This window comes from Amblyomma maculatum, chromosome 9 (assembly GCF_055883805.1).
Source record: "Amblyomma maculatum isolate TAMU_Amacu chromosome 9, ASM5588380v1, whole genome shotgun sequence".
Taxonomy (NCBI): domain Eukaryota; kingdom Metazoa; phylum Arthropoda; class Arachnida; order Ixodida; family Ixodidae; genus Amblyomma; species Amblyomma maculatum.
This window is the reverse complement of record NC_139352.1, coordinates 78270325-78298271: the sequence shown is the minus strand read 5'-3', so window position 1 is coordinate 78298271 and position 27947 is coordinate 78270325. Positions and strand designations below refer to the sequence as shown.

The 27947-nt window shown below is 49.7% G+C and overlaps 3 protein-coding genes across 13 annotated transcripts in view; 1 reads left to right on the top strand and 2 right to left on the bottom strand.

Annotated features, from left to right (window-relative positions):
• Br140 (bromodomain-containing protein 140) overlaps nt 1-4961 on the bottom strand; it is a 28772-nt gene extending 23811 nt beyond the window's left edge. For 6 of the 8 annotated variants that reach the window (XM_084579155.1, XM_084579156.1, XM_084579158.1 and 3 more), the window contains exons 1-2: nt 4245-4961; nt 1538-2584 (exon numbers count right to left, since the gene is read on the bottom strand). In XM_084579155.1, coding sequence (XP_084435281.1) covers nt 1538-2584; nt 4245-4541 — 1344 coding nt within the window. In that variant the 5' untranslated portion in view covers nt 4542-4961. Of the gene's footprint in view, nt 1-1537; nt 2585-3739; nt 3972-4244 lie in introns of those variants that run through there. The other 2 variants (XM_084579161.1, XM_084579162.1) reach the window with 2 other exon arrangements.
• A 16854-nt stretch (nt 4962-21815) lies between these two features.
• On the bottom strand, nt 21816-24129 carry LOC146179517 (optic atrophy 3 protein homolog). Its single transcript, XM_084579154.1, has one exon. It carries the CDS (start codon nt 23952-23954, stop codon nt 23226-23228), a length of 729 nt encoding a protein of 242 aa, XP_084435280.1. The 5' UTR covers nt 23955-24129; the 3' UTR covers nt 21816-23225.
• Nucleotides 24130-25061: 932 nt separating this feature from the next.
• LOC146179516 (SLIT-ROBO Rho GTPase-activating protein 3-like) overlaps nt 25062-27947 on the top strand; it is a 28505-nt gene continuing 25619 nt past the window's right edge. For 2 of the 4 annotated variants that reach the window (XM_084579150.1, XM_084579149.1), the window contains exon 1: nt 25064-25479. In XM_084579150.1, the coding sequence (XP_084435276.1) occupies nt 25410-25479 (70 nt within the window). In that variant the 5' untranslated portion in view covers nt 25064-25409. Of the gene's footprint in view, nt 25480-27947 lie in introns of all 4 variants that reach the window. The other 2 variants (XM_084579151.1, XM_084579152.1) reach the window with 2 other exon arrangements.

Sequence of the window (27947 nt, the reverse complement as noted above, 5' to 3'; positions counted from 1 at the left end):
AGCCCATATATAAAGCCTCGCTTTAACCAACCCATATGAACGTGCCTTAGTGGCCTATAGGGGTAACGTGAATGCCAGGGAATCAGCAGGCTGATTCTGACATAACCGACCCATGTGAAACGATACCCAAGTTGGCAGCTCCTGGCAGCCAGTGTGTCACGTGGGTAATACATAACTGCGGCCGGGTCATGTGAAGGCTTGAAAGAGAGAGTAGTATTGCTTTCGCAATAAAAAACAAAAACCCACCACTTTGAAATATTTCGCTTCCATGTATTCCGTTGGGCATTAACCCTACTTTTCACCACCAATCTCTTGAGGCGTCGCGAGCGCCCCCTTTGTTTGTATGTTACCATAACGAGTAAAGTTGCTTGCCAGGATATCTTTTTTTTTATGTAATTCTGACAAACTGAGCATGCAACTAAGCCCAGCTACAGATAATATGAGACTGCTTCCTCAGGTAGCTATCGCAAGTGCACAATCACATTATCAGCAAACTTAGCATATATCTAAGCAAAACTAGTCTGCAATACTTTTCCTTGATTTATCTCATGTTCCCTTCCCTTTTGTCACTGTGCCTTATGGCAAATATCTCAAATTAAAAAAAAAAAAATATATATATATATATATATATATATATACCCATTTTTGATACTCGGAGTAAATTTACTCAGTTGGACGTCCTATTATGTGCATGTGTGTTCTCCTTTCTATACCTTCCTTTTTTCCTGCACCGTGTGGGTCATTCGCAAGCACCCAGCATGCACTTACACCCAATTTTACCAACACCAATGTCAAATTTGGAAATGCATGGCTGCATGGGCCAGCTGGTTAAGTTCTGTGGTATCTGGCGATCACAGGGCAAAAATAGATTAACACACACAAAAAAAAAAACACACCAGACAGGACAGGTGTTGCACTTGTAAATTATTTTAATGATGAAAGCCAAACCCTTAATACACAAAGTCTCTGAACATTCAATTAAAAGTGCAGTGCCTATCGTGCCTTGTGAGTTCCTTGTGGGCCCATACTTTAGAAATGTCCATGAAATGAACAAGTCCACTTTGGACTGCATTGGTTTGATTGGTTTGAGCCCCAAATGCGGACGCGACGACGACAGCCGACTCATCTTTCTTACCATATGATTGATGCTGAATTTGCACTAGTCACAGTAGCACTGATGATTGCTATGCAAAAGTGAATACTGATGAGAATTACTGATATGCACCAAGAAGTCATGTTTAAAGTGTTTTCAACCTAAAACAGGCATCTGTGTTCGATGTAAAGGCGGTGTGACCTTCTATGCAAATAACGTCCTCCAAGACGTCGACGGTGAAATTTGGCCTTTCTGGAGCAAGACAAGCTGCCCAGATGTGGATACGGACAGTCTTAGGGCCTGTCTTTTCACACTGTGATCGCTTGTCACCATGGGTTTAAGTAGAGGGCTGCACTCGAGAGCACAGGTAAGCATTGCATAGAGGGATGCAGCAGCAAGCAAGCAGGGTGGGAGCAGCGAAAGCAGGCATGAGGGCAGGGTTACCGGGTAATGGGGGCTGGCTGGCAGGTGAGGCGGGGGGGTGGCAGCGGCAGCTGGTGACGGCGGGGGGGAGCTACTCACGGGCGCAGCGGGGGCATGCACATCGCAGTAGGCCGCCTTGCGCACGTGCAGCCCCGCGGCTTCCTCGAGGCGCATGTAGAGGCCTGCCTGCTGTGCACAGGTCACATGAAAGGCAGTGTAGCAGTTCGCACGGTGGCACTGAATGCAAGCACCAACACCACGCTGCTTGCAAATGTAGCAGGTGAGCTTCCAGCGTGCAGCTGGAATGTTGCTCAGGCTGTCGATGGGCTCGAGGAAAACGGTGTTAGCAAAGCACACCTCGGGCACCCACAGCGCACACACCACGTGTGCCCAGCGGCCGTCGTCTGTCTGCTTGAAGGCCCCGCCCTTGTTGGGGCAGAGCACGCAGTCCACGGCACGCGAAGGCGACTGCAAACACCGGCGGCACAACCACTGGCCCTCGGGGATGTAGGGCACACCGTAACACTCCTGGTGCACTGCCAGATTGCACATGTCGCAGAAGAGGATGGCATTGGAGTTTTGGCACTCGCCGTCGCTACAAATGGCGCATACGGCATCTTCGTCAATCGGTGGTCCGAGGTCACGACCACTGCTCTGGCTCTGGAAGTATGACTCTTTCTCAAGCCGGTCCATAAGCAGCTCAAACGTGTCGCAGCTGACCTCCCCAAGACCCTCAACGCGCCGCCGGTTGTTCATCAGCTGTAGCCAGGCACAGTCTTCCTCGTCCATGTCATACTCAACTGCCTCGTCCAGTTCCTCAGCCGATTTCTCCATGAAGCGGTAGTAGGAGGCCGGCCGCGGGGGAGCATCTGGGGGGTCGTAGTCCGCCACCAGCCGGAACGATGCCTCGGGCAGCTTGGCAAGCTTGTTTCCACCTCCACCAGCAGCTCCGGCAGCGGGTTCCGGTTCGCTGGCTGCCCCAGCCTCTGGTTCGGCTGCCACCAAATCCAGTGGCTCGCAGATGTTGATGCGGTGAAGGCAGCCATCGAGGTCCACTTCCACAATCTTCTGCAAGGTCCCACAAGAAATATGGGTTGTTAACAGTGACTGTGAGAATGATGACAGAGCAGAAAAACAGACCAAGTACTAATCTACCCAAATGGTAAAGTATTTCTAATTCTGACTGGATTACTGAAACAGAAATCTTGTAGTAGAGATGAAGGGGTTCCTTCTGGAAACTATTTAGTTCGAGATGGAACGTCTTCTTTTTCCAGCTGCATGAAAATTTCCAGTTAGCTCCAGCTGAAATATTTTACTTCTAGCTGGAAAAATCAATTTCCAGAAAATGCTTTTCAAAGTGAAATCAGCTGCTCCATTATTATGAGGGCTATAGCAGTAATAAATGCAAAATCTATCAACATTGTGAGGTTGCCGTTGGTTCAGAATATGTGTAAATTAGTCAGCCAAGTAAATATAAATGACGTAGAAGTAAAAGAACTGTGAGTTGAGCTAGTTGGTGCATGATTTTTTTAAAATACACAGCGCAACAAACATAGGACAAGCGAGTAGACGGGAACAGCGCTGTTCCCGTCTACTCGCTTGTCCTATGTTTGTTGCGCTGTGTATTTAAAAAAAAAAACGTAGAAGTACATATGCTGTGTGGCATAAGGAATAATAATTATAATAATAATAAAAAGAACCAAGAAGCAGCAGGCAAAGAACAAATGATCACAGTGTATGCAGTACCCTAATATCATGATGAAAAAAGTGAACAGGAACAAGGTCAATAATAAAACAAAAAGCACATGTCAGTAATGTTATTTTTACCATATTATATATGACTGGCAACCGCAGGTTAACTGTACTGTCTGCTCATTTTCTGCTGTTGCTCACAGCATACTACTGTATTTCTGCTGATTACCAGAGGAGCAGTGCCCACTGTTTGATTTTATTGAGTTAGCCTCAAGAGGGAGACCCTTAGCATACATGACGCGTTTGGCTAGACGAGCTTCGTCCACATTCAAGATGTCAAGTATATGAAACATGCAAAGAAAAATGCAATATCTATATCACTTTTCGAGAGCGTATTTCTTCAATGCAACACAGTCCCTTGAAATCTCTCTTACATTCACATAAACCCCATCAATAAAAACACGTTTGTATAGCTACATGACATCCCCAAACCAATCCTCTTTGCTACACACAGAACAAGTGGATACCTACTGTCACGATGGTAGCGAAGCCATGCAATTGCTCCGAGCCGGCCATAAGCTGTGCAACTACCTCTTACGAAGGAAATGGTGTCTTTAGGAACCCTCAAAGCGATTACAAAACGAACGCAATGAAACGTGGAAGGCTACCACTCGAAGCCATCGAACGGATGAGCCAACAGCTGTTCTCGCGGATAACAGCACTACGTCAGCATCGCCGAGAGCTCATTTCCGTGCCCAGGCAACGCCTGCAGTGCCTCGTGAATGCTTCAGAGCATTAAAGCGGCTCCGTCAAGACGTGGCATCGAAAAGAGCGCCGGGTGCAGCGGCAGCGAACAGCTGCATGCTCCACTACAAGATCGTGGCAGAGGCGCTGTTGAACACGCACATCGTTTACGGCTCTCGGACGGAGGTGCGCGGCACGCCAGCAAATAGCTGAGAGGTAAAGCAATCGGAAAAGCGATAATCCAATACAGAGCCGATGCACGGCAGCCGATCCACCACTCGCGCTTACTCACCTGTGCCTCGGCATACGTGAGAGCCTCGCGGGCCGCTGGTATGAGGCCCGGCGGCGGTGTCGGCGAGCGCCGGTTCTGCCGGTGGTGCCACCGACCGCGCTTTCCCTTCTTGCTGGGAGCAGCAGTATGTTTCTCTACGGCGCTGCCGCCGTCGTGCTCGAAGTTGTACAGATGGAACTGAATGCCGGAGTAGGTCTTGTAGATGCGGCCGCAGTTGGGCAGCGGACACTCGTACGGAGGCTTGGTCGCGCGCAGGTTCTGACAGAACGCGCGCACGTCGAAGCTATTCGCCAACATGGCGCGCGCCTCGGGTCCACAGACGACCCGAAGGCCGCTTTTCCGCCGGCACCAACCCCTAGGAGGGGCACGCACTCACGCAGTCACACAAACGCGATCGCCAAGCTGCGGCGGCAGGCACAGCCGCCCGCCGCCACCGCGCTCTTGCGCCGATCACGGCGGCGCATTCCCGCCGCTTCTCTGTACACTTCACGACCGCACACAGGGCTTCGTTGAGCTCGCCGATCTGCGGCTATGGCCTACGGCGCCTGACGGCGCTACGGGGAGACTCGTTCTTCCAGGCAGTCAGGATTACCGTTAACGCCAGCAAAAGAGAAAAGAAAACACACAATCTCTGTTGACCGACCCTGTTGATCGGCTGACACAGCACACCGGCGACACCGGCCACCGCTTCCCGAGGTTCCCGCAACGTCCACTAGAGATTCGAGCGCGATGGGTGTTCGGACATTCGTGCTTATCATCATCAATAAGAGTTAAATTGATTATTGACGATTTATTTTCCTCATTGCGTATTTTGCTCTCAAAGTTGCAGTCAGCGCAAATCACGGTGGTTATCTGGTTATCTTCCATCGACAATAGCCGAACACAGTTGACATTTGGCGCCTTTTTCAAAGCCGTCAGCCAGCGCCTAAGATCAACTCAACCAGTAACCAGAGAAAGCTGGCATTTGCATGCAGATTGGGTCACGGGTGCATATCAGGGCCGCAATTTATTGCAGGAGAAAAGCACGCACGCACACACACGCAAATAGCAAATGAAATGTGGGTACAAAGATTTCAGGAAGCATTAAAAAGTACGAAGTGGACGAAATCAGGACCGTCCACAGCGGCTTACCTCATAGTCTGTACACTGCTGTTGTGGCATTACGGCAACCAGTAAGCAGACAGCGGAACGCGCTGTCATTTCGGCAAGGTAACTATCAGTTTTTGCTTCTCCTCCTGATAATTATCAATCAATGCCCAATAAAGGAGGCTATGGCCCACTGTAACGTCCACATGAGGCCAAGCCAACACCGCTTTTACTTGCAAGGTCACTCCGCACGCCGGAGTAACTTCATGAACTTATGCCCATGCCCATTTTAAGGCAAAAACATTTAATGCCTCATAGTTGTCAGAAGGTTAACAATAAATCACTAAATAAACCCGGTCTCCACTGATAATTGAATATCCATTGGATTCCCAGCCCAGCGCATTACCAAGTGGGCCACGCCCTGTTTTTTCTTTATTGCCTGGTCTTGATACGAGAACAAAATCAACAAAAATCAGTCAAATGCTATTTACATATGGCACGATAAAATTCACGCATACACAACAAAGGCTCTAGCCTTGAGAGCCACTCGGTCTCAACTGTGGCCTTTGCAAAGATAGATAGGTTAGTCCCTCTCCACTTTTCAGCTTTATCCTTTATCTCTTTAGTCTGCCCTCTCCAATACTGTTCACTGCCACGGTAAGCCATAAGCGGAACTCCCAAGTACCTATCTGGTGTCGTCGTCCAAGGTCCAAGGCACACTGATAAACCGTTCAGGCGTAGATGGCCACCTTCCATGCCAGAGTCCGAGACCTCCACTACCGGTGGCGCGACTGAATTTGCGCAAACACTTCACAGCTTGGCATATGCCCCCATCATCATCGGTAAAAACTGCGATGTCGTCTGCATATGCTAACAGCTTTACTTCGGCTGGTTGTACATTGAATCTCTGAATGCTATTATTCTTGAGTATTTTCAAACAAAGGGTCTCTATATAGATGCAAAATATGAGAGGGCTGAGGGGACAGCCCTGGCTTACGGAACGCTGTACACTGATGGGGTCCCCTAAACATTTGTTAACAATCAATCTCGTCGTGCAGCTCCGGTACACCAAAGCCACGCCCTCACGGACAACAGAACTGACATTCACATGGTCTAAAATGGCAAACAGCAGTTCGTGAGCGACACAGTCAAATGCCTTTGCTAAGTCAATCTTGAAAGAGGCCACCCGACCATTACTGTCATCACAGTATTCTAATACACTGCGCGCTTTATGGATATTGGTGAAAATGGAGCGCCCTTTGATCCCATACTCCACGCTTGTGAGCGCTCCGGTATGCAGTAACCAGTCAACTTATTTCATTTGTTTTCGGAATAAGCACAGTGTGGGACGACCCATATGACGGAGGAAGAGCCTTTCTATTTCGCGTTTAAGTACTTTATAATTTATAAAAAATAATATATATATATATATATATATATATATATATATATATCGTGTCGTGTGGGCACAGTGGGAGGCGGCGGTGTAGCCGGGTCGGGACTGCTCTCGGTTGACATAACGATGGTGGTTGTTGCCAAACGGCGACCGGAACGTAGCTCCAGCGAAAGGCAGGGCACAAGGCAGTAAGGGGATCAAATTTCACCTCCACCACGTGTGAAAGAAGGCCAGGTCGAGACGCCAAAGTCGTGACGGCAAGGCAAGGTACGCCGTGTCAGCGTTTTAATCTGATGGAGAACCCAGGCGCGTGCTGGAGCCGGCGCCGCGGGACGATGACGATGGTCTGTACAAAAGAAAGAAGAAGAGTATGGTATGTACAAATGAAAGAAGATCCGTGGAAGGCTCACAATATATATATATATATATATATATATATATATATATATATATATATATATATATATATATATATATATATATATAATAGGCCGTCATTGCACCCGCCACCGGTTCGGAGGTGGTGGACGAGGGCGCGCGTCTTTCTCTCCCTCTTCTTTCTTGTCTATTTTCTCTTTTGTCCGCACGAGCCCCGCCGGGGTGGTGCAACGTGGTAAGACGCCCGACTACTGTGCCGGAGTACCCGGGTTCGAACCCGACCTCGGCGGCTGCGTTTCGATGGAGGCGAAACGAAGAGGCGTTCGTGTGCTGTGCGATGTCAGCGCACGTTAAAGATCCCCAGGTGGTCAAAATTACTCCGTAGCCCTCCACTACGGCTCCTCTTTCTCTCTTTCCACTTTCACTCCCACCTCATTCCCTTCCCTTACGGCGCGGTTGCGGTGTCCACAGAAAAAAAAGTGAGACAGTTACCGTGCCTTCCCTTCCTATAAATAAATCTGTTTTTTTTTTTTGTCCGCACGAGGGCCCCGCCGGGGTGGTGCAGTTAAGACTCCTTAGGTGCAGTGGTAAGACGCCCGACTACTGTCCAGAGTTCCCGGGTTCGAATCCGACTACGGCGGCTGCGTTTCGATGGAGGCGAAACGAAGTGGCGTCCGTGTGCTGTGCGATGTCAGCGCATGTTAAAGATCCCCAGGGGGTCGAAATTACTCCGTAGCCCTCCACTATGGCTCCCCTTTCTCTCTTTCCACTTTCATCCCACCTTCATCCCGTCCGGCGCGGTTCAGCTGTCCGCAGAGCAAGTGTGCCAGATACTGCGCCTTTCCCTTCCTGTGAACCAATTAATTAACCTGCCCGCACGAGGCAGCGGAGGTGGCTCAGCTACAGAGCCAGTAGCAGGCCCGTGCATTTTCTTTTCTTTCTTCCTACAGCCACAACAATGGCTGGTGCCCGATTGAGTTTTAGGAAGGGAAAGGCGCGGTAACTGTCTCACTTGTTTTCTGTGGACACCTCAACCCCACCGTAAGGGAAGGGAGGAAGGTGGGAGTGAAAGTGGAAAGAGAGAAAGAGGAGCCGTAGTGGAGGGCTGCGGAATAATTTCGACCACCTGGGGACCTTTAACGTGCGCTGGTGGTGTTGCCAGCACACGACGCCTCTTCGTTTCGCCTGCATCGAAACGCAGCCGCCGAGGTCGGGTTCGAACCCGGGCACTCCGGCACAGTAGTCGGGCGTCTTACCACTGCACCACCCCGGCGGGGCATCGTGGGCAAAGTGTGTCCCGCTTTTGTTGTGGCTGTAGGGAGAAGGAAGTCACCTCCGTTGCCTTGTGCGGAAAAGACGCGCGCCGCAACAGCCGTCGTCCACCACCTAAGGCGGTGGCCTAGCGATTAGCGGCGCATGCTTTTTCAATGGGCGTCACGTTGGACGCGGCGCTAGCTTGAGAGAGCCTATAATACTAGTACTACTACTACTACTACTAAATAATAATAATAATAGTAATACACAGTAATATTTCTCAGCTAATTATTATTATTAATATTATTATTAGTAGTAGTAGTAGTAGTATAGAGGAAGACTCGTTTCACGAAGTTGGCACTGAATTGTCTAGTTAACGACCGAATTAACTGGCTAAATATTATCTTCACAGTTTTAATTAATAATAATAATAATAATAATTGGTTTACAGTAAGGGAAAGGCGCAGTATCTGTCACACTTGTGTCTGTGGACACCTGAACTACTCCGTAGCCCTGCGCTACGGCTCCTGTTTCTCTCTTCCTCCCTTGTGTCTGTGGACACCTTCATCCCTTGGTGTCCACAGACACAAGTGTGACAGCTACTGCGCCTTTCCCTTCCTGTGAACCAATTAATATTATTATCATTATTAATTAAAACTGTGAAGATAATATTTAGCCAGGTGTTTTGGCCGTTACCTACAGACAATTCAGTGCCAACTTAGTGAAACGAGTCTTCCTCTATACTACTACTACTACTACTACTACTACTACTACTACTACTACTAATAATAATAATAATAATAATAATAATAATAATAATAATAATAATAATAATAATAATAATAATAATAATAATAATAATTATTATTATTATTATTATTATTATTATTATTATTATTATTATTATTATTATTATTATTATTATTATTATTATTATTATAGTAGTATAGTAGTATAGTATAGTATAGTATAGTATAGTATAGTATAGTATAGTATAGTATAGTATAGTATAGTATAGTATAGTATTATTATTAGTAGTATAGGCTTTCTCAAGCTAGTGCTGCCTCCAACATGACGCCCATTGAAAAAGCATGCGCCGCCAATCGCTAGGCTGCTCGGCTCCTGGGGGCGGTAGATGCTAGTCGGAACAGCCCGATTTCTTCGTCTCTTCTGTCGTTTTGTCTCTTGCGGAGCCACCGTACCGAGCAAACCCAAATACGCGTCCCGGCCCCGTAGGGCCAGGAACAGCCACCCTTCACCACGTCCCCTTGCTTGATTTATTTATAGGAAGGGAAAGGCGCGGTAACTGTCTCACTTGTTTTCTGTGGACACCGCAACCGCGCCGTAAGGGAAGGGAGGAAGATGGGAGTGAAAGTGGAAAGAGAGAAAGAGGAGCCGTAGTGGAGGGGTATACGGAGTAATTTCGACCACCTGGGGATCTTTAACGTGCGCTGACATCGCACAGCACATTCCCTTTGGCTACCGTGAGGATGATAGCGGGAGAGAAAGAGAGACAGAAACAACTTTTAGGCCTGGCGTGGCCCCCAGGTGGGGGCGCGAGTGACAGATACTGCGCCTTTCCTGTAAACGAATTAGGGAACGCCGGTGAACTTTGATGCGTTCGATGAAATTCTAGGTGGTGTTGGTTCAACAAGGGGCGCGCGATGTACCGTCACGACAGGTCATGACGTCACAAAGCGATTCATGCATGTACAAAGCTGACCCGCCGGGCGTCCGTCCCAGGCGTCCGTGCGGCGCCTTTCATTTGCCGCTTCCTCGAACGCCGCACCACACAGCAAACAGAAGTAGACCCGTCTAGGAGGCGTTAGTAAAGCAGGCATCAGCGGCATTTGAAATTGATTTACAGGATAGAAAAGGCGCAGTATCCGTCACATTTCTCCGCGGACACATGTGCCACGCCGTAAAGGAAGGGAGGAAGATGAGAGAAAGAAGAGAGGGAGATAGAAGTGCCGTAGTGGAGGGCTTCGATCCACCGCGCTATAATGGTTTTCGCCTCATCGCACTTTAGTGGTTCAAAGTACCCTCTAGAATTTTGTTGCGAAAGCCACATTACGCCAGGTTTCAGCTCGTCTCGTAGCCGGTGGCCCGTGGGCACGAATGACCTTGAACAGCCGTTGCCTAGCAACCGTTTCAGCCGAGCTCCGCTGCTGCTCGCTCCCGCCAGATGTTTTGACTTGTTTTGCTGTGAAAGCAACACTCCAACGAGACCTCGGGTGGCCGCAGCTACGCCGTGAAGAGGCGTAGCTATGGTCTCCTCCATAAAAAAAAAAAAAAAAAAAAAAAGAAAAAAAAAAACATCTACCGGGTCCCTTGAATCCCCAGCCGAGCGCTTTAACTAACTGAGCCACGCCCGGAACCATTAATATCGTAGCTTCATTATCCTTCTCTAGCCTGAGGACGATATTAGTGATGATGATATGCTAGTCAGCGGCGTATTTCGGGCGAGCGTGTACTCGGCAAGAGTGCTCACTCGAGCCTCTGAGAGGGTGACATTACAATCAGCCTGCCATGACAACGATATTAGTGATGATGATATGCTAGTCAGCGGCGTATTTCGGGCGAGCGTGTACTCGGCAAGAGTGCTCACTCGAGCCTCTGAGAGGGTGACATTACAATCAGCCTGCCATGACAACGATATTAGTGATGATGATATGCTAGTCAGCGGCGTATTTCGGGCGAGCGTGTACTCGGCAAGAGTGCTCACTCGGGCCTCTGAGAGGGTGACATTACAATCAGCCTGCCATGACAACGATATTAGTGACGATGATATGCTAGTCAGCGGCGTATTTCGGGCGAGCGTGTACTCGGCAAGAGTGCTCACTCGGGCCTCTGAGAGGGTGACATTACAATCAGCCTGCCATGACAACGATATTAGTGATGATGATAGGCTAGTCAGCGGCGTATTTCGGGCGAGCGTGTACTCGGCAAGAGTGCTCACTCGGGCCTCTGAGAGGGTGACATTACAATCAGCCTGCCATGACAACGATATTAGTGATGATGATAGGCTAGTCAGCGGCGTATTTCGGGCGAGCGTGTACTCGGCAAGAGTGCTCACTCGGGCCTCTGAGAGGGTGACATTACAATCAGCCTGCCATGACAACGATATTAGTGATGATGATATGCTAGTCAGCGGCGTATTTCGGGCGAGCGTGTACTCGGCAAGAGTGCTCACTCGGGCCTCTGAGAGGGTGACATTACAATCAGCCTGCCATGACAACGATATTAGTGATGATGATAGGCTAGTCAGCGGCGTATTTCGGGCGAGCGTGTACTCGGCAAGAGTGCTCACTCGGGCCTCTGAGAGGGTGACATTACAATCAGCCTGCCATGACAACGATATTAGTGATGATGATATGCTAGTCAGCGGCGTATTTCGGGCGAGCGTGTACTCGGCAAGAGTGCTCACTCGGGCCTCTGAGAGGGTGACATTACAATCAGCCTGCCATGACAACGATATTAGTGATGATGATATGCTAGTCAGCGGCGTATTTCGGGCGAGCGTGTACTCGGCAAGAGTGCTCACTCGGGCCTCTGAGAGGGTGACATTACAATCAGCCTGCCATGACAACGATATTAGTGATGATGATATGCTAGTCAGCGGCGTATTTCGGGCGAGCGTGTACTCGGCAAGAGTGCTCACTCGGGCCTCTGAGAGGGTGACATTACAATCAGCCTGCCATGACAACGATATTAGTGATGATGATATGCTAGTCAGCGGCGTATTTCGGGCGAGCGTGTACTCGGCAAGAGTGCTCACTCGGGCCTCTGAGAGGGTGACATTACAATCAGCCTGCCATGACAACGATATTAGTGATGATGATATGCTAGTCAGCGGCGTATTTCGGGCGAGCGTGTACTCGGCAAGAGTGCTCACTCGGGCCTCTGAGAGGGTGACATTACAATCAGCCTGCCATGACAACGATATTAGTGATGATGATAGGCTAGTCAGCGGCGTATTTCGGGCGAGCGTGTACTCGGCAAGAGTGCTCACTCGGGCCTCTGAGAGGGTGACATTACAATCAGCCTGCCATGACAACGATATTAGTGACGATGATATGCTAGTCAGCGGCGTATTTCGGGCGAGCGTGTACTCGGCAAGAGTGCTCACTCGGGCCTCTGAGAGGGTGACATTACAATCAGCCTGCCATGACAACGATATTAGTGATGATGATAGGCTAGTCAGCGGCGTATTTCGGGCGAGCGTGTACTCGGCAAGAGTGCTCACTCGGGCCTCTGAGAGGGTGACATTACAATCAGCCTGCCATGACAACGATATTAGTGATGATGATAGGCTAGTCAGCGGCGTATTTCGGGCGAGCGTGTACTCGGCAAGAGTGCTCACTCGGGCCTCTGAGAGGGTGACATTACAATCAGCCTGCCATGACAACGATATTAGTGACGATGATATGCTAGTCAGCGGCGTATTTCGGGCGAGCGTGTACTCGGCAAGAGTGCTCACTCGGGCCTCTGAGAGGGTGACATTACAATCAGCCTGCCATGACAACGATATTAGTGATGATGATAGGCTAGTCAGCGGCGTATTTCGGGCGAGCGTGTACTCGGCAAGAGTGCTCACTCGGGCCTCTGAGAGGGTGACATTACAATCAGCCTGCCATGACAACGATATTAGTGATGATGATATGCTAGTCAGCGGCGTATTTCGGGCGAGCGTGTACTCGGCAAGAGTGCTCACTCGGGCCTCTGAGAGGGTGACATTACAATCAGCCTGCCATGACAACGATATTAGTGATGATGATATGCTAGTCAGCGGCGTATTTCGGGCGAGCGTGTACTCGGCAAGAGTGCTCACTCGGGCCTCTGAGAGGGTGACATTACAATCAGCCTGCCATGACAACGATATTAGTGATGATGATAGGCTAGTCAGCGGCGTATTTCGGGCGAGCGTGTACTCGGCAAGAGTGCTCACTCGGGCCTCTGAGAGGGTGACATTACAATCAGCCTGCCATGACAACGATATTAGTGATGATGATATGCTAGTCAGCGGCGTATTTCGGGCGAGCGTGTACTCGGCAAGAGTGCTCACTCGGGCCTCTGAGAGGGTGACATTACAATCAGCCTGCCATGACAACGATATTAGTGATGATGATATGCTAGTCAGCGGCGTATTTCGGGCGAGCGTGTACTTAGCAAGAGTGCTCTCTCGGGCCTCTCCTTTTATGTGAGAGGGTGACATTACAGTCAGCCTGCCATGACAACGATATTAGTGATGATGATATGCTAGTCAGCGGCGTATTTCGGGCGAGCGTGTACTCGGCAAGAGTGCTCACTCGGGCCTCTGAGAGGGTGACATTACAATCAGCCTGCCATGACAACGATATTAGTGATGATGATATGCTAGTCAGCGGCGTATTTCGGGCGAGCGTGTACTTAGCAAGAGTGCTCTCTCGGGCCTCTCCTTTTATGTGAGAGGGTGACATTACAGTCAGCCTGCCATGACAACGATATTAGTGATGATGATATGCTAGTCAGCGGCGTATTTCGGGCGAGCGTGTACTCGGCAAGAGTGCTCACTCGGGCCTCTGAGAGGGTGACATTACAATCAGCCTGCCATGACAACGATATTAGTGATGATGATATGCTAGTCAGCGGCGTATTTCGGGCGAGCGTGTACTTAGCAAGAGTGCTCTCTCGGGCCTCTCCTTTTATGTGAGAGGGTGACATTACAGTCAGCCTGCCATGACAACGATATTAGTGATGATGATATGCTAGTCAGCGGCGTATTTCGGGCGAGCGTGTACTCGGCAAGAGTGCTCACTCGGGCCTCTGAGAGGGTGACATTACAATCAGCCTGCCATGACAACGATATTAGTGATGATGATATGCTAGTCAGCGGCGTATTTCGGGCGAGCGTGTACTTAGCAAGAGTGCTCTCTCGGGCCTCTCCTTTTATGTGAGAGGGTGACATTACAGTCAGCCTGCCATGACAACGATATTAGTGATGATGATATGCTAGTCAGCGGCGTATTTCGGGCGAGCGTGTACTCGGCAAGAGTGCTCTCTCGGGCCTCTCCTTTTATGTGAGAGGGTGACATTACAGTCAGCCTGCCATGACAACGATATTAGTGATGATGATATGCTAGTCAGCGGCGTATTTCGGGCGAGCGTGTACTCGGCAAGAGTGCTCTCTCGGGCCTCTCCTTTTATGTGAGAGGGTGACATTACAGTCAGCCTGCCATGACAACGATATTAGTGATGATGATATGCTAGTCAGCGGCGTATTTCGGGCGAGCGTGTACTTAGCAAGAGTGCTCTCTCGGGCCTCTCCTTTTATGTGAGAGGGTGACATTACAGTCAGCCTGCCATGACAACGATATTAGTGATGATGATATGCTAGTCAGCGGCGTATTTCGGGCGAGCGTGTACTTAGCAAGAGTGCTCTCTCGGGCCTCTCCTTTTATGTGAGAGGGTGACATTACAGTCAGCCTGCCATGACAACGATATTAGTGATGATGATATGCTAGTCAGCGGCGTATTTCGGGCGAGCGTGTACTTAGCAAGAGTGCTCTCTCGGGCCTCTCCTTTTATGTGAGAGGGTGACATTACAGTCAGCCTGCCATGACAACGATATTAGTGATGATGATATGCTAGTCAGCGGCGTATTTCGGGCGAGCGTGTACTCGGCAAGAGTGCTCTCTCGGGCCTCTCCTTTTATGTGAGAGGGTGACATTACAGTCAGCCTGCCATGACAACGATATTAGTGATGATGATATGCTAGTCAGCGGCGTATTTCGGGCGAGCGTGTACTTAGCAAGAGTGCTCTCTCGGGCCTCTCCTTTTATGTGAGAGGGTGACATTACAGTCAGCCTGCCATGACAACGATATTAGTGATGATGATATGCTAGTCAGCGGCGTATTTCGGGCGAGCGTGTACTCGGCAAGAGTGCTCACTCGGGCCTCTGAGAGGGTGACATTACAATCAGCCTGCCATGACAACGATATTAGTGATGATGATATGCTAGTCAGCGGCGTATTTCGGGCGAGCGTGTACTTAGCAAGAGTGCTCTCTCGGGCCTCTCCTTTTATGTGAGAGGGTGACATTACAGTCAGCCTGCCATGACATTTGAATTCACTTTACCCCTATGCCACGAGCAGGAGCTGCCAACTCGGGTCGCTCCTTTCATATGGGAGGGTGATGTAAGAATCAGCCTGCCAGAACCGTTTGTATTATCGTTAACCCTACTACACGCAGCCACGTCCATACGGCTTGGTTGAAGCGTAGCTTTATATGTGGGCTGGTAGCTTACGCTCTCGCGTCATATGTAGCACCTTACACTGAGGCAAAAGAAGTTCCCACCGTTGCTTTCGCAATTCAACTAGGGTTAATCAGAGCTAAACCACAGCCATTTTTTTTTTTTTTCACGGAGGGGCAGGAGCAGGCTGGTGCCCAAGCGGCTTGGTCCTCCATATAGGCTGCTGTATACTTTCCTCTTACCAGTATCGCTCAAGAGGAAAGTATACAACAGTTGCATCTTACCTGTACTCACCTATGGGGCTGAAACGTGGAGGCTAACCAAGAGAGTTCTACTTAAGTTGAGGACAACCCAGAGGGCTATGGAACGAAAAATGGTAGGGGTAACATTAAGAAATAGGAAGCGTGCAGAGTGGGTCAGAGAAATAACTCAAGTTACCGACATTCTAGTGGAAATTAAGAAGAAATGGACATGGGCAGGACATGTAGTGCGAAGAGAGGATAACCGATGGTCGCTTAGGGTAACAAACTGGATTCCAAGGGAAGGAAAGCGTAGCAGGGGGCGGCAGAAAGTTAGGTGGGTGGATGAGATTAAGAAGTTCGCAGGGGTCAAATGGATGCAGCTAGCACAGATGCAGCTAGCACAGGCACTGCAGATGAAGTTATGTGATGTTAGGAAGATAGTGAGAGACCGGAAAGCGTGGCGTGACATGGTCCATAGGGTCACGAAGAGTCGGACACGACTGAACGACTGAACTGAACTGAGCACAGAACCGGGTTAAGCGGAGAAATATGGGAGAGGCCTTTGCCCTGCAGTGGGCTGGGAGAAGATGTCATGCAGAAGCCCTCTCTTTCTTCTAAGTGATGTTGGCCAGATACATCCTGTATAACGCACATTAAAGATCCTGGGGTGGCTGTTCCTGGCCCTACGGGGCTGGGACCGGTAGGGCTGGCCTGCCACCGAATTTTTATCTGTTGTAGGCTGTCATCGCACCCACCACCGCTTCAGTGGTGGACGACCGCTGTTGCCAAGCGCCTTTCTCTTCCTCTTCTTTCTTCTCTTTTACTCTTCCGTTCGCACGAGGCAGCGGAGGTGGCTCAGGTACAGAGCCAGTAACAGGCCCGTGCATTTTCTTTTCATTCTTCCCACAGCCGCAACAACTTTAATGATCCCCAGGTGCTCGATTACTCGATAGCCTTCACTGCAGCTCCTCTTTCTCTCCTTCCACTTGCACTCCGACCTTCCGACCTTCCCTTATGCCACTGTTCAGGTGTCCACAGAAACAAGTGTGACAGATACTGTGCCTTTCCTTTCCACCAATTATTAGTTTATGATAATTGCCAATGATATGATGGCGATGACAAACGAGGCCTGTATGCTTTATCATAAAATTTCAAAAATTAATTTGTTGCTTTACAGCACTCAGAAAATAAAAATTAGAGGGTCTCTTAGATCTCTCTTAAGAGGAGAACGGCAAAAGCCTACATTTTCTCTGCCATCTTCTGCTTTTTATGAGAAGCATACTAGCCGCACAACCGAGCTCTTCCTTGCTGCGCCGCGCGCGGCCGCGTAGCTGCCACTTGACCTACATCGGCGCACCACGTGATACGACGTCACAACAACTGTGAAAGCTGGGGCTCAACTCGTGCGCTCGCTTGCAGACGCGCAGCCTCCTACAAAGAAATTGCTGACTTGTACAAAACTCGACACTGTCTTTTTCACCCCCCCCCCCCCCCCCCGCTAAAGGACTAACTAAAACTGAGGAGCGCTGGCTCCTTCGTCTATACACCAATACAGTTCTGTGCCCGGCAGCACTGCAGTATTTCAATCCGGCTTTTAATGGCGAATGCCCGCACTGTGTGTGCGCATTTTCAGATGTGTACCATATGGTGCGGGCTTGCCCCTCTAACCCCGCTTACTCCCCTTTCCCTTCACCCACCCGAGAGAGCTGGGAGGCTGTCCTGCTCGGCTGCTCTACCTTGGAGAGCCAACGTGCTCTCGTGGCTAGGGCCCGAGCTGCCGCGGAAGCCACAGGAGTCCCGGACTAGGGGCCCCTCCTAAACTTTGTAAGAGGCTGGCCCTTAAAGGGCCACTGTCCAGGGAAGGCCCTTTTAAGCAAAGGAGCCCAGTGTTTCGATCAGGTACCGGAGATAGTCTGTGCAAAATGCTACAGTGACACGCGCGCCGCAAAGCATCGAAAATACAATTAAAGCGATCTCATGCTCTCCTCCGGGAAGCCAGATTCCCCGTCTCCTGCGCTGGCTCGACGGGCCACGATAATGACGTACGTACCGGGAACGACGTCACTTGGTCCGTCTCGCTGACTGACGGGAGAAGGATGGGTGTCCATCGCTCGCAGCGCGCTTTTCCCTCGCCACGGCCAGGCTGAATCCAGCGGCGCGCGCTCCCTCGACCGTTTCTTTTTTTTTTTTTTTCGCGCTCGCGGAGAGCCACGCCCCACCTCCCGCCAAACGCGGAGGAGGAAGGGGAATTTGTATTGCGGAGGCTAGACGACCTCGGGCAGGAGAGTGAAAAACCTTTGAGAGGGAATGGAAGGAGAGAGGCATGACAGAATCGGGTGATTGCGGTGGCTGTAACTGCGTTATTAGTTACTCTTTTCAAAAACATTTTGCGGCCTTGCGTTCTGGGGGCGAAGTCTCACAGTCACCGGGGAAGAAAATATTTTCGACCGGAGGGTGGACAGTGGGCCTTTAAAGGCCCACTGTCCACCCTCCGGTCGAAAATATTTTCTTCCCCGGTGACTGTGAGAAGGCCCACTGTCCTTTAAAGGCCCACTGTCCACCCTCCGGTCGAAAATATTGTTACGGAGCACAGTATATCGAGACGACGACGACGTGCTGATGTGAAGTAGTGAAGAAGACGACGCTCAAGCCTAGCTAACTTCGTTCTGTGGTGTGCGGTGTGTGCTGTGTGTCTAAGAGTGAACTAGCGTTTACCACTGTGTTCTTTTCTTAACATTTGGTGGAGGATTGCTGGAATTACGTAAGTCGCCAAACCTGGATCTCCGTAGTGGCCGCCAGATTGGTACAATCACTATGCAATCCGACGCGACACCTTCTTCAGCGGCACCATCAGCTCCCACCGTCGTCATGACGCAGCCTCGCGATCCAGGCACCTTTTGCGGCACCGACCACATCGACGTAGAAGACTGGCTCGCCATGTACGAGCGGGTCAGCAAGCACAACCGTTGGGACGCGACCCCCATGCTCGCCAACGTAATCTTCTATCTGGCAGGTACGGCGCGCGTCTGGTTCGAGACGCATGAAGACGATATCACATCGTGGGAGATGTGCAAGGAGAAGCTTCGAGACCTATTTGGCAAGCCGATCGGACGCAAGCTTGGCGCACAAAAAGACATCGCATCCCGTGCCCAGTCTTCGACGGAATCGTACTTGTCTTATATCCAAGACATTCTAGCACTATGCCGAAAGGTGGACAGCGCCATGTCCGAAATAGACAAGGTGGGCCACATATTAAAGGGAATTGCAGACGATGTTTATAATCTGCTGCTTTGCAAAGATTGTCCGACGGTCGACTCAGTTATCCAAGTTTGCCGCCAGTTTGAACAAGAAAAACACCGCCGTATTACTCACCGCTTCGAACGCTTGCCAAACACAGCTGCTACGTCCTCGTGCGAAGATAGTCCAACCTTACAGCAGCCATCTCATCCCTCCAACTTAACCAGGATTGTTCGTCGAGAGATAGAGGCTATGACACCCGTTGCGTTCGCTCCTCAACCAGCGGATGCTACTATAGCCTTAATCCAATCTGTCGTTCGCCAGGAGTTCGCAAATGTGGGCCTCAACGCGAACGTGGGCTTCAACTCCGGCCAACCTTCCGCACAGCCGCCTTCGCTCCAACCTAATGTTCCTGTCGTAGCTGCTGCGGCTCCTACCACTCCCTTTCAGACGCGGCACCGCTACCGCTACCGCAACCCGGACGAATGGCGAACCTCGGATGACCGACCAATCTGCTTCACCTGCTCACGTGTCGGCCACATTTCCCGCCATTGCCGCAGCCGTTGGGTTCCGCCACCTCGACCCCGCTATTATTCTGATCGCAGCGCCGAATATGTTACACACCCAACCTATGTCCGTGATACGCGCACTCGTGACTTTAACTCGCCAGCCCCGCGCATGCCTAGCCGCTCGCCGTCTCCTCAGACCCGGAGGTCCCGCTCGCCCAATTCTCGTCGTTCCACATCTCCCCACTTCTCCGGCTCTCATCCGGAAAACTAACCAATGCAGCTCCCGGAGGTGACGCTGCATTGACGACCCGGCCCGAAAATCCTCTGCTGACCCTCGCTCATCGCCGCAACCTTCTAGACATCTATGTGGATGGTGCCCCTGTTACTGCCCTCATTGACACTGGTGCCCAAATTTCAGTCCTCAGCTCATCCTTTCGCCGCCGTCTCAAAAAGGTTGTCACACCTGCCGCTTCATCCGCCGTTCGTGTTGCCGATGGAAGCGTCGCTGCCGTCGTGGAACTTCCCCGGTGACAGTGAGACTTCGCCCCTAGAACGCAAGGCCGCAAAATGTTTTTGAAAAGAGTAACTAATAAAGCAGTTACAGCCACCGCAATCACCCGATTCTGTCATGCTTCTCTCCTTCCGTTCCCTCCTAAAGGTTTTTCACTCTCCTGCCCGAGGTCGTCTAGCCTTCGCAAGACAAATTCCCCTTCCTCCTCCGCGTTTGGCGGGAGGTGGGGCGAGCGCGAAAAAAAAAAAAAAAAAAAAAAAAAAAACGGCCGAGGGAGTGCGCGCCGTTGGATTCAGTCTGGCCGTGGCGAGGGAAGAGCGCGCAGCGAGCGGTAGACACCCATCCTTCTCCCGTCAGTCAGCGAGACGGACCAATGGACGCCGTTCGCGGTACGTACGTCATTACTGTGGCCCGTCGGGCCAGCGCAGGAAACGAGGAAGCTGGCTTCCCAAAGGAGAGCATGAGAGAGCTTTGAATTGTATTTTAGATGCTTTGCGGCGCGCGTGTCACTGTAGCATTTTGCACAGACTATCTCCGGTACCTGATCGAACCACTGGGCTCCTTTGCTTAAAAGGGCCTTCCCTGGACAGTGGCCCTTTAAGGCCTGCCTCCCACTTTTTTTTTTCTCTCTCTCATGTAAATATTATCTAATAAATGTTTTTCACCACCACCACCAGCCTCCGCCGGCGGCCTAACCCCCGCTCCTACCGCTAGGAGATACTGACGTCACGCAGTTGTATAAAAGGCGACGCACGATATTACTGGAGTGGGTCTCCCCTGATGGGGATGGTGGGTCACCGCCGCTTGCGGCGGGGGCCAGCCGGGCACCGAATTTTTATCTGTTCTTGGCCGTCATTGCACACGCCACCACTGGTGGTGGACGACGGCTGTTGTTGCGGCGCACGTCTTTCTTTCCCTCTTCCTTTTCTTTCTTACCTATATTCTCTTCTATCTGCACGAGGCAGCGGAGGTGGCTCAGCTACAGAGCCAGTAGCAGGCCCGTGCATTCTCTTTTCCTTCTTCCTACAGCCACAACAACAACAGTCGGTTGAGCAGCGAGATGTCGACCAGGGAGAGGGCGGCTCGCCAAACCGCAGAGCGCAAGTTACAAACAGCCACGGAAACGGGAGAAGAAAAGAGCCATTACTTTACTGATCATCATAGTGTATTTATTGGTTTGAGAAAAATAAAGGAAGAAGCAGAGTTGGTCTTGTCTATGAAATGGCTAACCAGGTATAGCCAGGTAATGTTTAATTTTTTAGGCTAGCATGCTTCGCATCCTAGGCTTAATCATAAGCTAAGCCAGACCCATTTTTATCTTTTGCCCCTTATCGCTGTTTCGTGCAGTGCAACATTTAATTATAATTGGTTTAGAGGAAATGAAAGGCGCAGCATCTGTCACTTTTTCCAGCAAGCATGAATTTGGAGGAAGGCGCATTCAAGTGTGGGATTGCAGATGCAGGAATGCTAGACAGAACACATCTTGCAGAATCTTGCGGTACATGACAGATCTCGCGCACGGGTTTTGTTCTGGGAGCCTAAAAGGCTTTTGCCTTCATATGAAACCACTGGAAATCACCCATAAAGCTGTGAAAAATTAATGTCTTATGGTGGCTGACTTATGTTTGTGCACATGCTTGCGATGAGGAGAGTTCAGAACCTTGTACTGACCTGGTATCCACCTCGCTTACTATAGTATGTCTGTGAACAAAAAAAATCGACCACATTGTATTTATATTGCAGACACACTGTACAGATCGGTAAACTGATTTTATGGACAATCCTGCGTGCTTTATTATGCATTCATTCACAGTCATCCCATTTGCACTTTCTCATTTTGGGGCAAAACCTACTCAAAGTACTCTTCTTCACTTTAGCAAATTCAGAACCAGGCACTGCAAACCGTTATGTAGAGTTAGATCTCAAGTGCACATCCCTACAGCACTTCATATATAGAAAGTTACTAATAATAAGCCCTGCACGCCTGCATTAAAACAGCAGCCAATTTCTTCATGTTGCAAATAACAAAAGCCACAAAAAGAGATGGGACTGTCAACAATAATGCAGAACAGAGGCAGTATCTTGTGGCCCCCTATCCCATCTTTTTTGTAGCTTTTATTCTTCATAAGGGTTTATTTCAAACCCCTAATCTTTAAGCGGCTATTGAATTCTGTAGAGAGATCCACTGGAGGATAAGAAATTGGAGTGTGTGTGGTGAGACACGCTGGCGAGAAAGGCTGGGATGTTAGGCAAGAAATGTTGGCAGCTGGTGGTGGACTGCAGCAAAATTGTGTAAAGACAGTAAGGCCAACTCCTATTTAGTACTAGCTCACAATGCTGCACTTGACATGCCCTATTTCACTTAGGGCTGAGACAAGCAGACAGCAAAAAGTAGCAACTCTATCTTTTTGCTATTTGAACACTTTGTTCCCTCAAGTCCAAGGCAGCTCATAGCAGCCAATCTTGTTGAAACAATATGATGTTGTATGCTTCTTTCGAATAATAGCAGGCTATTTACTGGCCAATGAAATGACGAATTCGAGAGGCTTACAAAGTGAACCAGAGTTAGCAACCACCCAACCGAATATATTGAGCACCACATACATCTCCAGTTCACAATTGAACTTATCAGCAAATGAATTAGCCATTTATTTAATTAAATTTCTCATATTATCACAAGGACATTCATCTTTACACTACTATTACGTTCAACATCTTTTTCGCTGAGCACTACATTCTGCAGGACCAGCGTGCGAAGAAAGCTGAGCTCACACCGTCTTTACCATATTCCTGACATAAATCTAACACTGCATTATCGTACCGGCGAAAAAAACTCATGCCCACAGGACTTTATCAGTTAAACATCTGTCCCAGCGTTTACCTACAAATGAAAGACCTGTCCAACCTCGCTAACGCACACTTCGGTGCCATCGCGTATTCACGGTATGACGTCGTCGTCTGAAGAAAGACATCGCATAACCGCGGGTGCGTGAATAAACATGGACAACGTAGGTCTGGCCTTAAGCACACGCGCGACATCACTGGTGGGCAACTCAGGTAGGTGGGTCGACGTTTCTGCTGCGGGATACGCGGAGGCACGAAATGATACGGAAGCGTCCGCCACACCTGACGACAGCTACGAGAGAGTCTTCCCTAGCAGGCTCGCCGTGGCATCGTCCAGTGCGCGACCTACAACATGCGTTTTGGATTCTACGTTGCCCGCCGTCCCCACAGTCGCCTTAAGGTCGGTGCGATCCACTGCGACGTTCTTCGGCTCGGGGTGCTTATGACCATGGTCCGCTGATACACTCTTCGATTCAGGGGCTGTGGCGTTGCCCCCTGTCGCGGTGTCCGACGCCGGAGGTGCCGGTGGTGGCGGCGGCGGAGGCCGCGGAGGTGGGGGAGGGACGAGGTGGGTACCTGCTAGCCTAGTCAGGTGCTTGATCTGCGCCTCTTGCTGTTCGATGCGCAGCCGCAGGTCCTTGACTTCACATTCGAGGCAAAGCTGCTTCTCCTCCTTGGCGTTCTCGCGCACACGCTCGTTGCGCGCCTGGCGCATGTACTCGGCGATCAGGGTGGCGGCGGCCGCTCCAAAAATGATCATCTCGCCCAGCAGTTCAGCGCCCAACTCGATAGCCATGGCTTCGTTGAGTTTGGGCACCTCAGTGGGCTTTCCCAGGTTAAGGATGCGCATCTTGACGTTCACCTCGACCCAATGGTAGATCTGTGCCGGCGGCATGCACACGTAGGTGCGGAAGAAGTGGCTGCTCTTGGCCCGCTGTTTGATCCGGTTGGCCAGCGGCTTGCTCAGCTGCCGAAAAGCCAGAGCGGCCAGCTTGGCGATCGGGAACGCGGCCACGACCATGGTGAACCACCAGGCATGCCACAAGCACAAGCAAATCGGCTAGGATCTCTTCTGACGCTGATTCTACCTAACAACACGCCACTGCTTGCCTCATCTCACCTCCGAAGGCGGGACGAGGTCACTAGATTTGGATTGGATCGGATTGGTCACATTTGTGGCGTGGGCGAGAACAAAGCGTGAAAAAACGATGTTTAAAGCAATTATTTTTTAGAAGAAGGAGCTCCCTTGGGAATCGGGAGGCTCGTTAATCCTCCCATGTCCTTTCTGTAACCATTTAAGGGTTAATAAATTTTTTAATCACCGCTCACCTTCCACCACCTTCCACCTTGCACGTGTTACAAGCCAACGTTACCTTGAATGAATGAATGAATGAATGAATGAATGAATGAAACTTTATTTCCACCTAAAAGGAGCCCTTCATCTCCCGCCCCCGGCACGTAGGCCGGGGGCGGGTCAGGAGGTGCCTCGCAGGCTGAGGTGAGGTTACAAGAACTCTTCACGGCCTCTGCCGTGGGATCTCCGCTCCGCAGCTATCGCAGCCAAATCTACCAGGCTTCTCTACTGGGGAGTCGGGGCATTCCCATCTTATATGATTTAGAGCGCCTTTCTGTCCACAACTTTTACATTACGTTACTCAAAGTTACTTTGTTACAAGTGCTACAACTTTCCTTATGACGCATTCAACCCGCTGGCACAGCCATGGGCCTTGGAACCGGCCTTGCTTGGGACCATGCTTGGGACAGCCAATGCAAGTGTTTAAGCGCTTTTCTTGACAAAACGTTAAGTGATGAGAGAAAGAAATGGTAAGCCAATTACAGTGCTGTACTATTCGTTCTTTTGTATGCTTCGTGCACGTACTACCTAACTTTCCATAAGGCTCAATATACCATTTCGGATACATTGTGTCCTCTGGTATTCGCTGGGTGGCGAAGCCGCGGATCGCTCGCTGACTCCGTCTGATGATGCCACATACTAACATACTAAAACGAAATCGAAAAGGAAACTTGCGAAATCCGGCGTCCGCGCAGTCCGTGCTCTCTCTAATCCGGTATTCCGGACGTAGAATCATACGAATGCCATGGTCACGTGAAAGCGCTCGCGTGACGGAATTTCCGGTGGCGCCGCGACGGCTCGAACGGACAATGGCTGCCGCCTGCAAAGTTGTCAGGCCCCGAGAAAGTGACGCCGCTGCCGCTCTTGATGTTCCCGCGGACGCCCGTGTCGTGAGCGGATCTTCCCGAGCAAGTCAACCCGTCTTGGTGGCTACAACGCGAGTCCGGTGCACAATTGAGTGAGGGAAGCATGTTGTCGCGGTCGCGACTGCGCGTACCCGTGCTCACGCAGTCGACGAAGGACGCCAAGCGTAGCTGAGGGCTCCCCATTTCCTGCGGCGGATGCGACGGCAGCTCCTGCGGCCCATTTCCTGCCCGACACGCCCGCGATCCTGACCCCGTCATGACGGCCGACTACAAGAAGTCGGCCGGCAAGCGCGAGCTGCTCGGCCTCTTCGAACAGCAGGTCAAAGGTGGGTGCGTCACCAGCGCGGGTCTCGACCCGCGGCGCGGACACCTCTTTGTCCGCGACCCCCTCCACCCCACCTTGACAGCGACCAGCGTTGATGCTGAGAGCTTGCGGAACGCCCGGCGCTCGCTGCCAGTTGAGTACGCGCCCATGCGATCGCCACTGGAGAAAAAAATGTTTTCCCGAGCAACTGCTCTGTGATCTCCTTTTGCGCGATCAAGCAAATAAAAGTATACGAGGCGCACATCTTGACAAATCAAGCAGCACCGCCTTTTAGTCACCGCGGCCCGCCGCTTTGTCGCGCGCGCGCGCGCGCTATTTGTAGACGGCGTCATTTTCTGATGTGTTGGCTTTGCGCCGCGTGGGTCAAAAATCTCTCAACTCCGGACGGGCCGCTCGAGCCGGGTCGGAAGCTTCGTCTTGGGAGGGGTTCGCATCCCGCGATGTGCGATGGAAAGCCGTTGTAAAAAAAATAAAAGTAAAAACCGCCGTTGCTCTGTGGAAATTATGATGCTGCTGTGAAAGGCTGACGCCAAAGTAAAGGGTTCTACTTGAGCTTTTCATTTTAATTGATTCTTCCAGAAATCTGCTCAAAACAAGCAAATGCAAAATGAGCATTTTGCTGGCACAAGTTTGCTGAAAAAAAAAAAAAAAATGCAACCAGAACACAGTAGTTGTTTTTATTTCATGTGAAATGTTAGTTTTCAAATGTGTCATAATACAAAACACACATGCATTACAGGCAGATAAATGAAGTAGCATGTAACTGTTGTTACTGAGTATTGGGCGTCGTGTTTTTCAAATGCAGTGATGCTTGTTTGAGGCACCTGTTGTACTTTACCAGAAGAAATGCGATGCTGAAGCCATGTTTTAAACATTTATAGTAGACTAGGGCATACATAGTTCATGAACTCAGTGCAGTGCAGTTGTTGCCACATGTGTGACTGAGTGTCTAGGCAGAAATCAATCACATACAACAATAACATGAGTGGAAAGGCCTCTGGGTCACAGCTTTAGTTGCGATGACAGCTGTTCATGCGAAACCTGTTGTGTCTATGTGTTGGCATGCTAGCGAACAAGGCCGATTTCAAACTCTGTGTTATTGGGAGTTCCTTTCATGGAGAGTACCTTGACTGATTGTATGCCCCATTGCTGCTTGTACTAGCATCGGAAACCGATTTCTTGTTCTGATGACCTCTTGCTGTGGCAGTTCGTGTTCCCATTATCAGGTTCAAGGTTGGGCCTCACTTTTATCTCTGGCACTGGAGTGTTTGTGTTTGCTTTTGCTGTGTGATAAGGGCAAATATCTTATTCTTTTTTTTTTTTTTGTAATAGCCCAGTAGGAGGTTTTCAAGGTAAACTGAATAGAACTGAACATGATCATCATAAGAAATGTCTAGATTTATACTGTTTTAACCATTTCTTGTTGCTACAGATAAAAAAATATAGTTGGGATATGAATGCTTTGACTCCAGATATATGAACATGCAATCTTTTTTTGCGATAAGCGCTACATGGTGGCAATAAATGTTTTTTTTTCCTCTGTGCATTGAAAGCTCTGGGCAGGTATGGTGCTGGGTGGCCCACATAGACACGCATAAACTAAGACATTTAAGGCCTTAATTGTTTGCAAATTAAATCACGTCATCAAGGGCTGAAGAAAGATGCTAGCAAATTTTTGGTGGCACCCGCCACCTCTCGTGTCACCTCGGCACCATCACTGACTGTGTGCTTGTTAGGTTTTGCTTTTTAGTTCTCACCAGCATGGTTGCAAAAGTGTACCAGGCATATTCATTTGAGGCTGTCACTTTAAGCTGCCCTAGCAAAAATTACAAGTATGTCAGTAGTTTCAACTCAGCTATGGTGAGCAATTGATGCATTCTAAACATGATCTAGCTAATCAGTTCAGGTAGGATGTACTCATTCTATGTTGTGATTTTATCCATACCACTGTGATACTGCAAGTCTCTGACCTCAACTGCAAAGTTGAACTACACATCTTGTAGGATGGTAGCTGGAAGCTTGATGGAAGCAGGGATGGGATGTAAAGGTGCACTTCTCTATATGCTAACTCTTCCACGTTTAGCTGTGTTTAATAGGATTAATAGAAATTAGCTTAATTTCAAGCAAATTTTATGTATTCTAATTGACTGCCCTTGCTAGCTTCATGCATGAGCTTTGTAATCAGAAAAAAGGAAAGCAATAAAACAATACCTTTTAATTGAATTGTCCTCAGTGAAGTTTGGTAGTGGCAGAAGGGCAGTGGTGAGATGGCAAAAATGTTTTTCCATCATACTTTTTACTACATCATGATTTTAGTTCTTGCTACTTTCTGGTAGTGAACATTTTAATGCTTGTCTTTTGTCTAGTGTTTGCGATGTATTGAAGATAAGGAGCTGCTCTAGGGAAACTTTAATTGAAAACTTTTTGCTGCTACCAATTTTCAGTACTCCCTTCGTGCACCTTTTAAAC

Excerpts from the sequence above, each read along its gene's own strand:
- LOC146179517 (XM_084579154.1), bottom strand. The coding sequence starts at position 23,954 with ATGGTCGTGGCCGCGTTCCCGATCGCCAAGCTGGCCGCTCTGGCTTTT.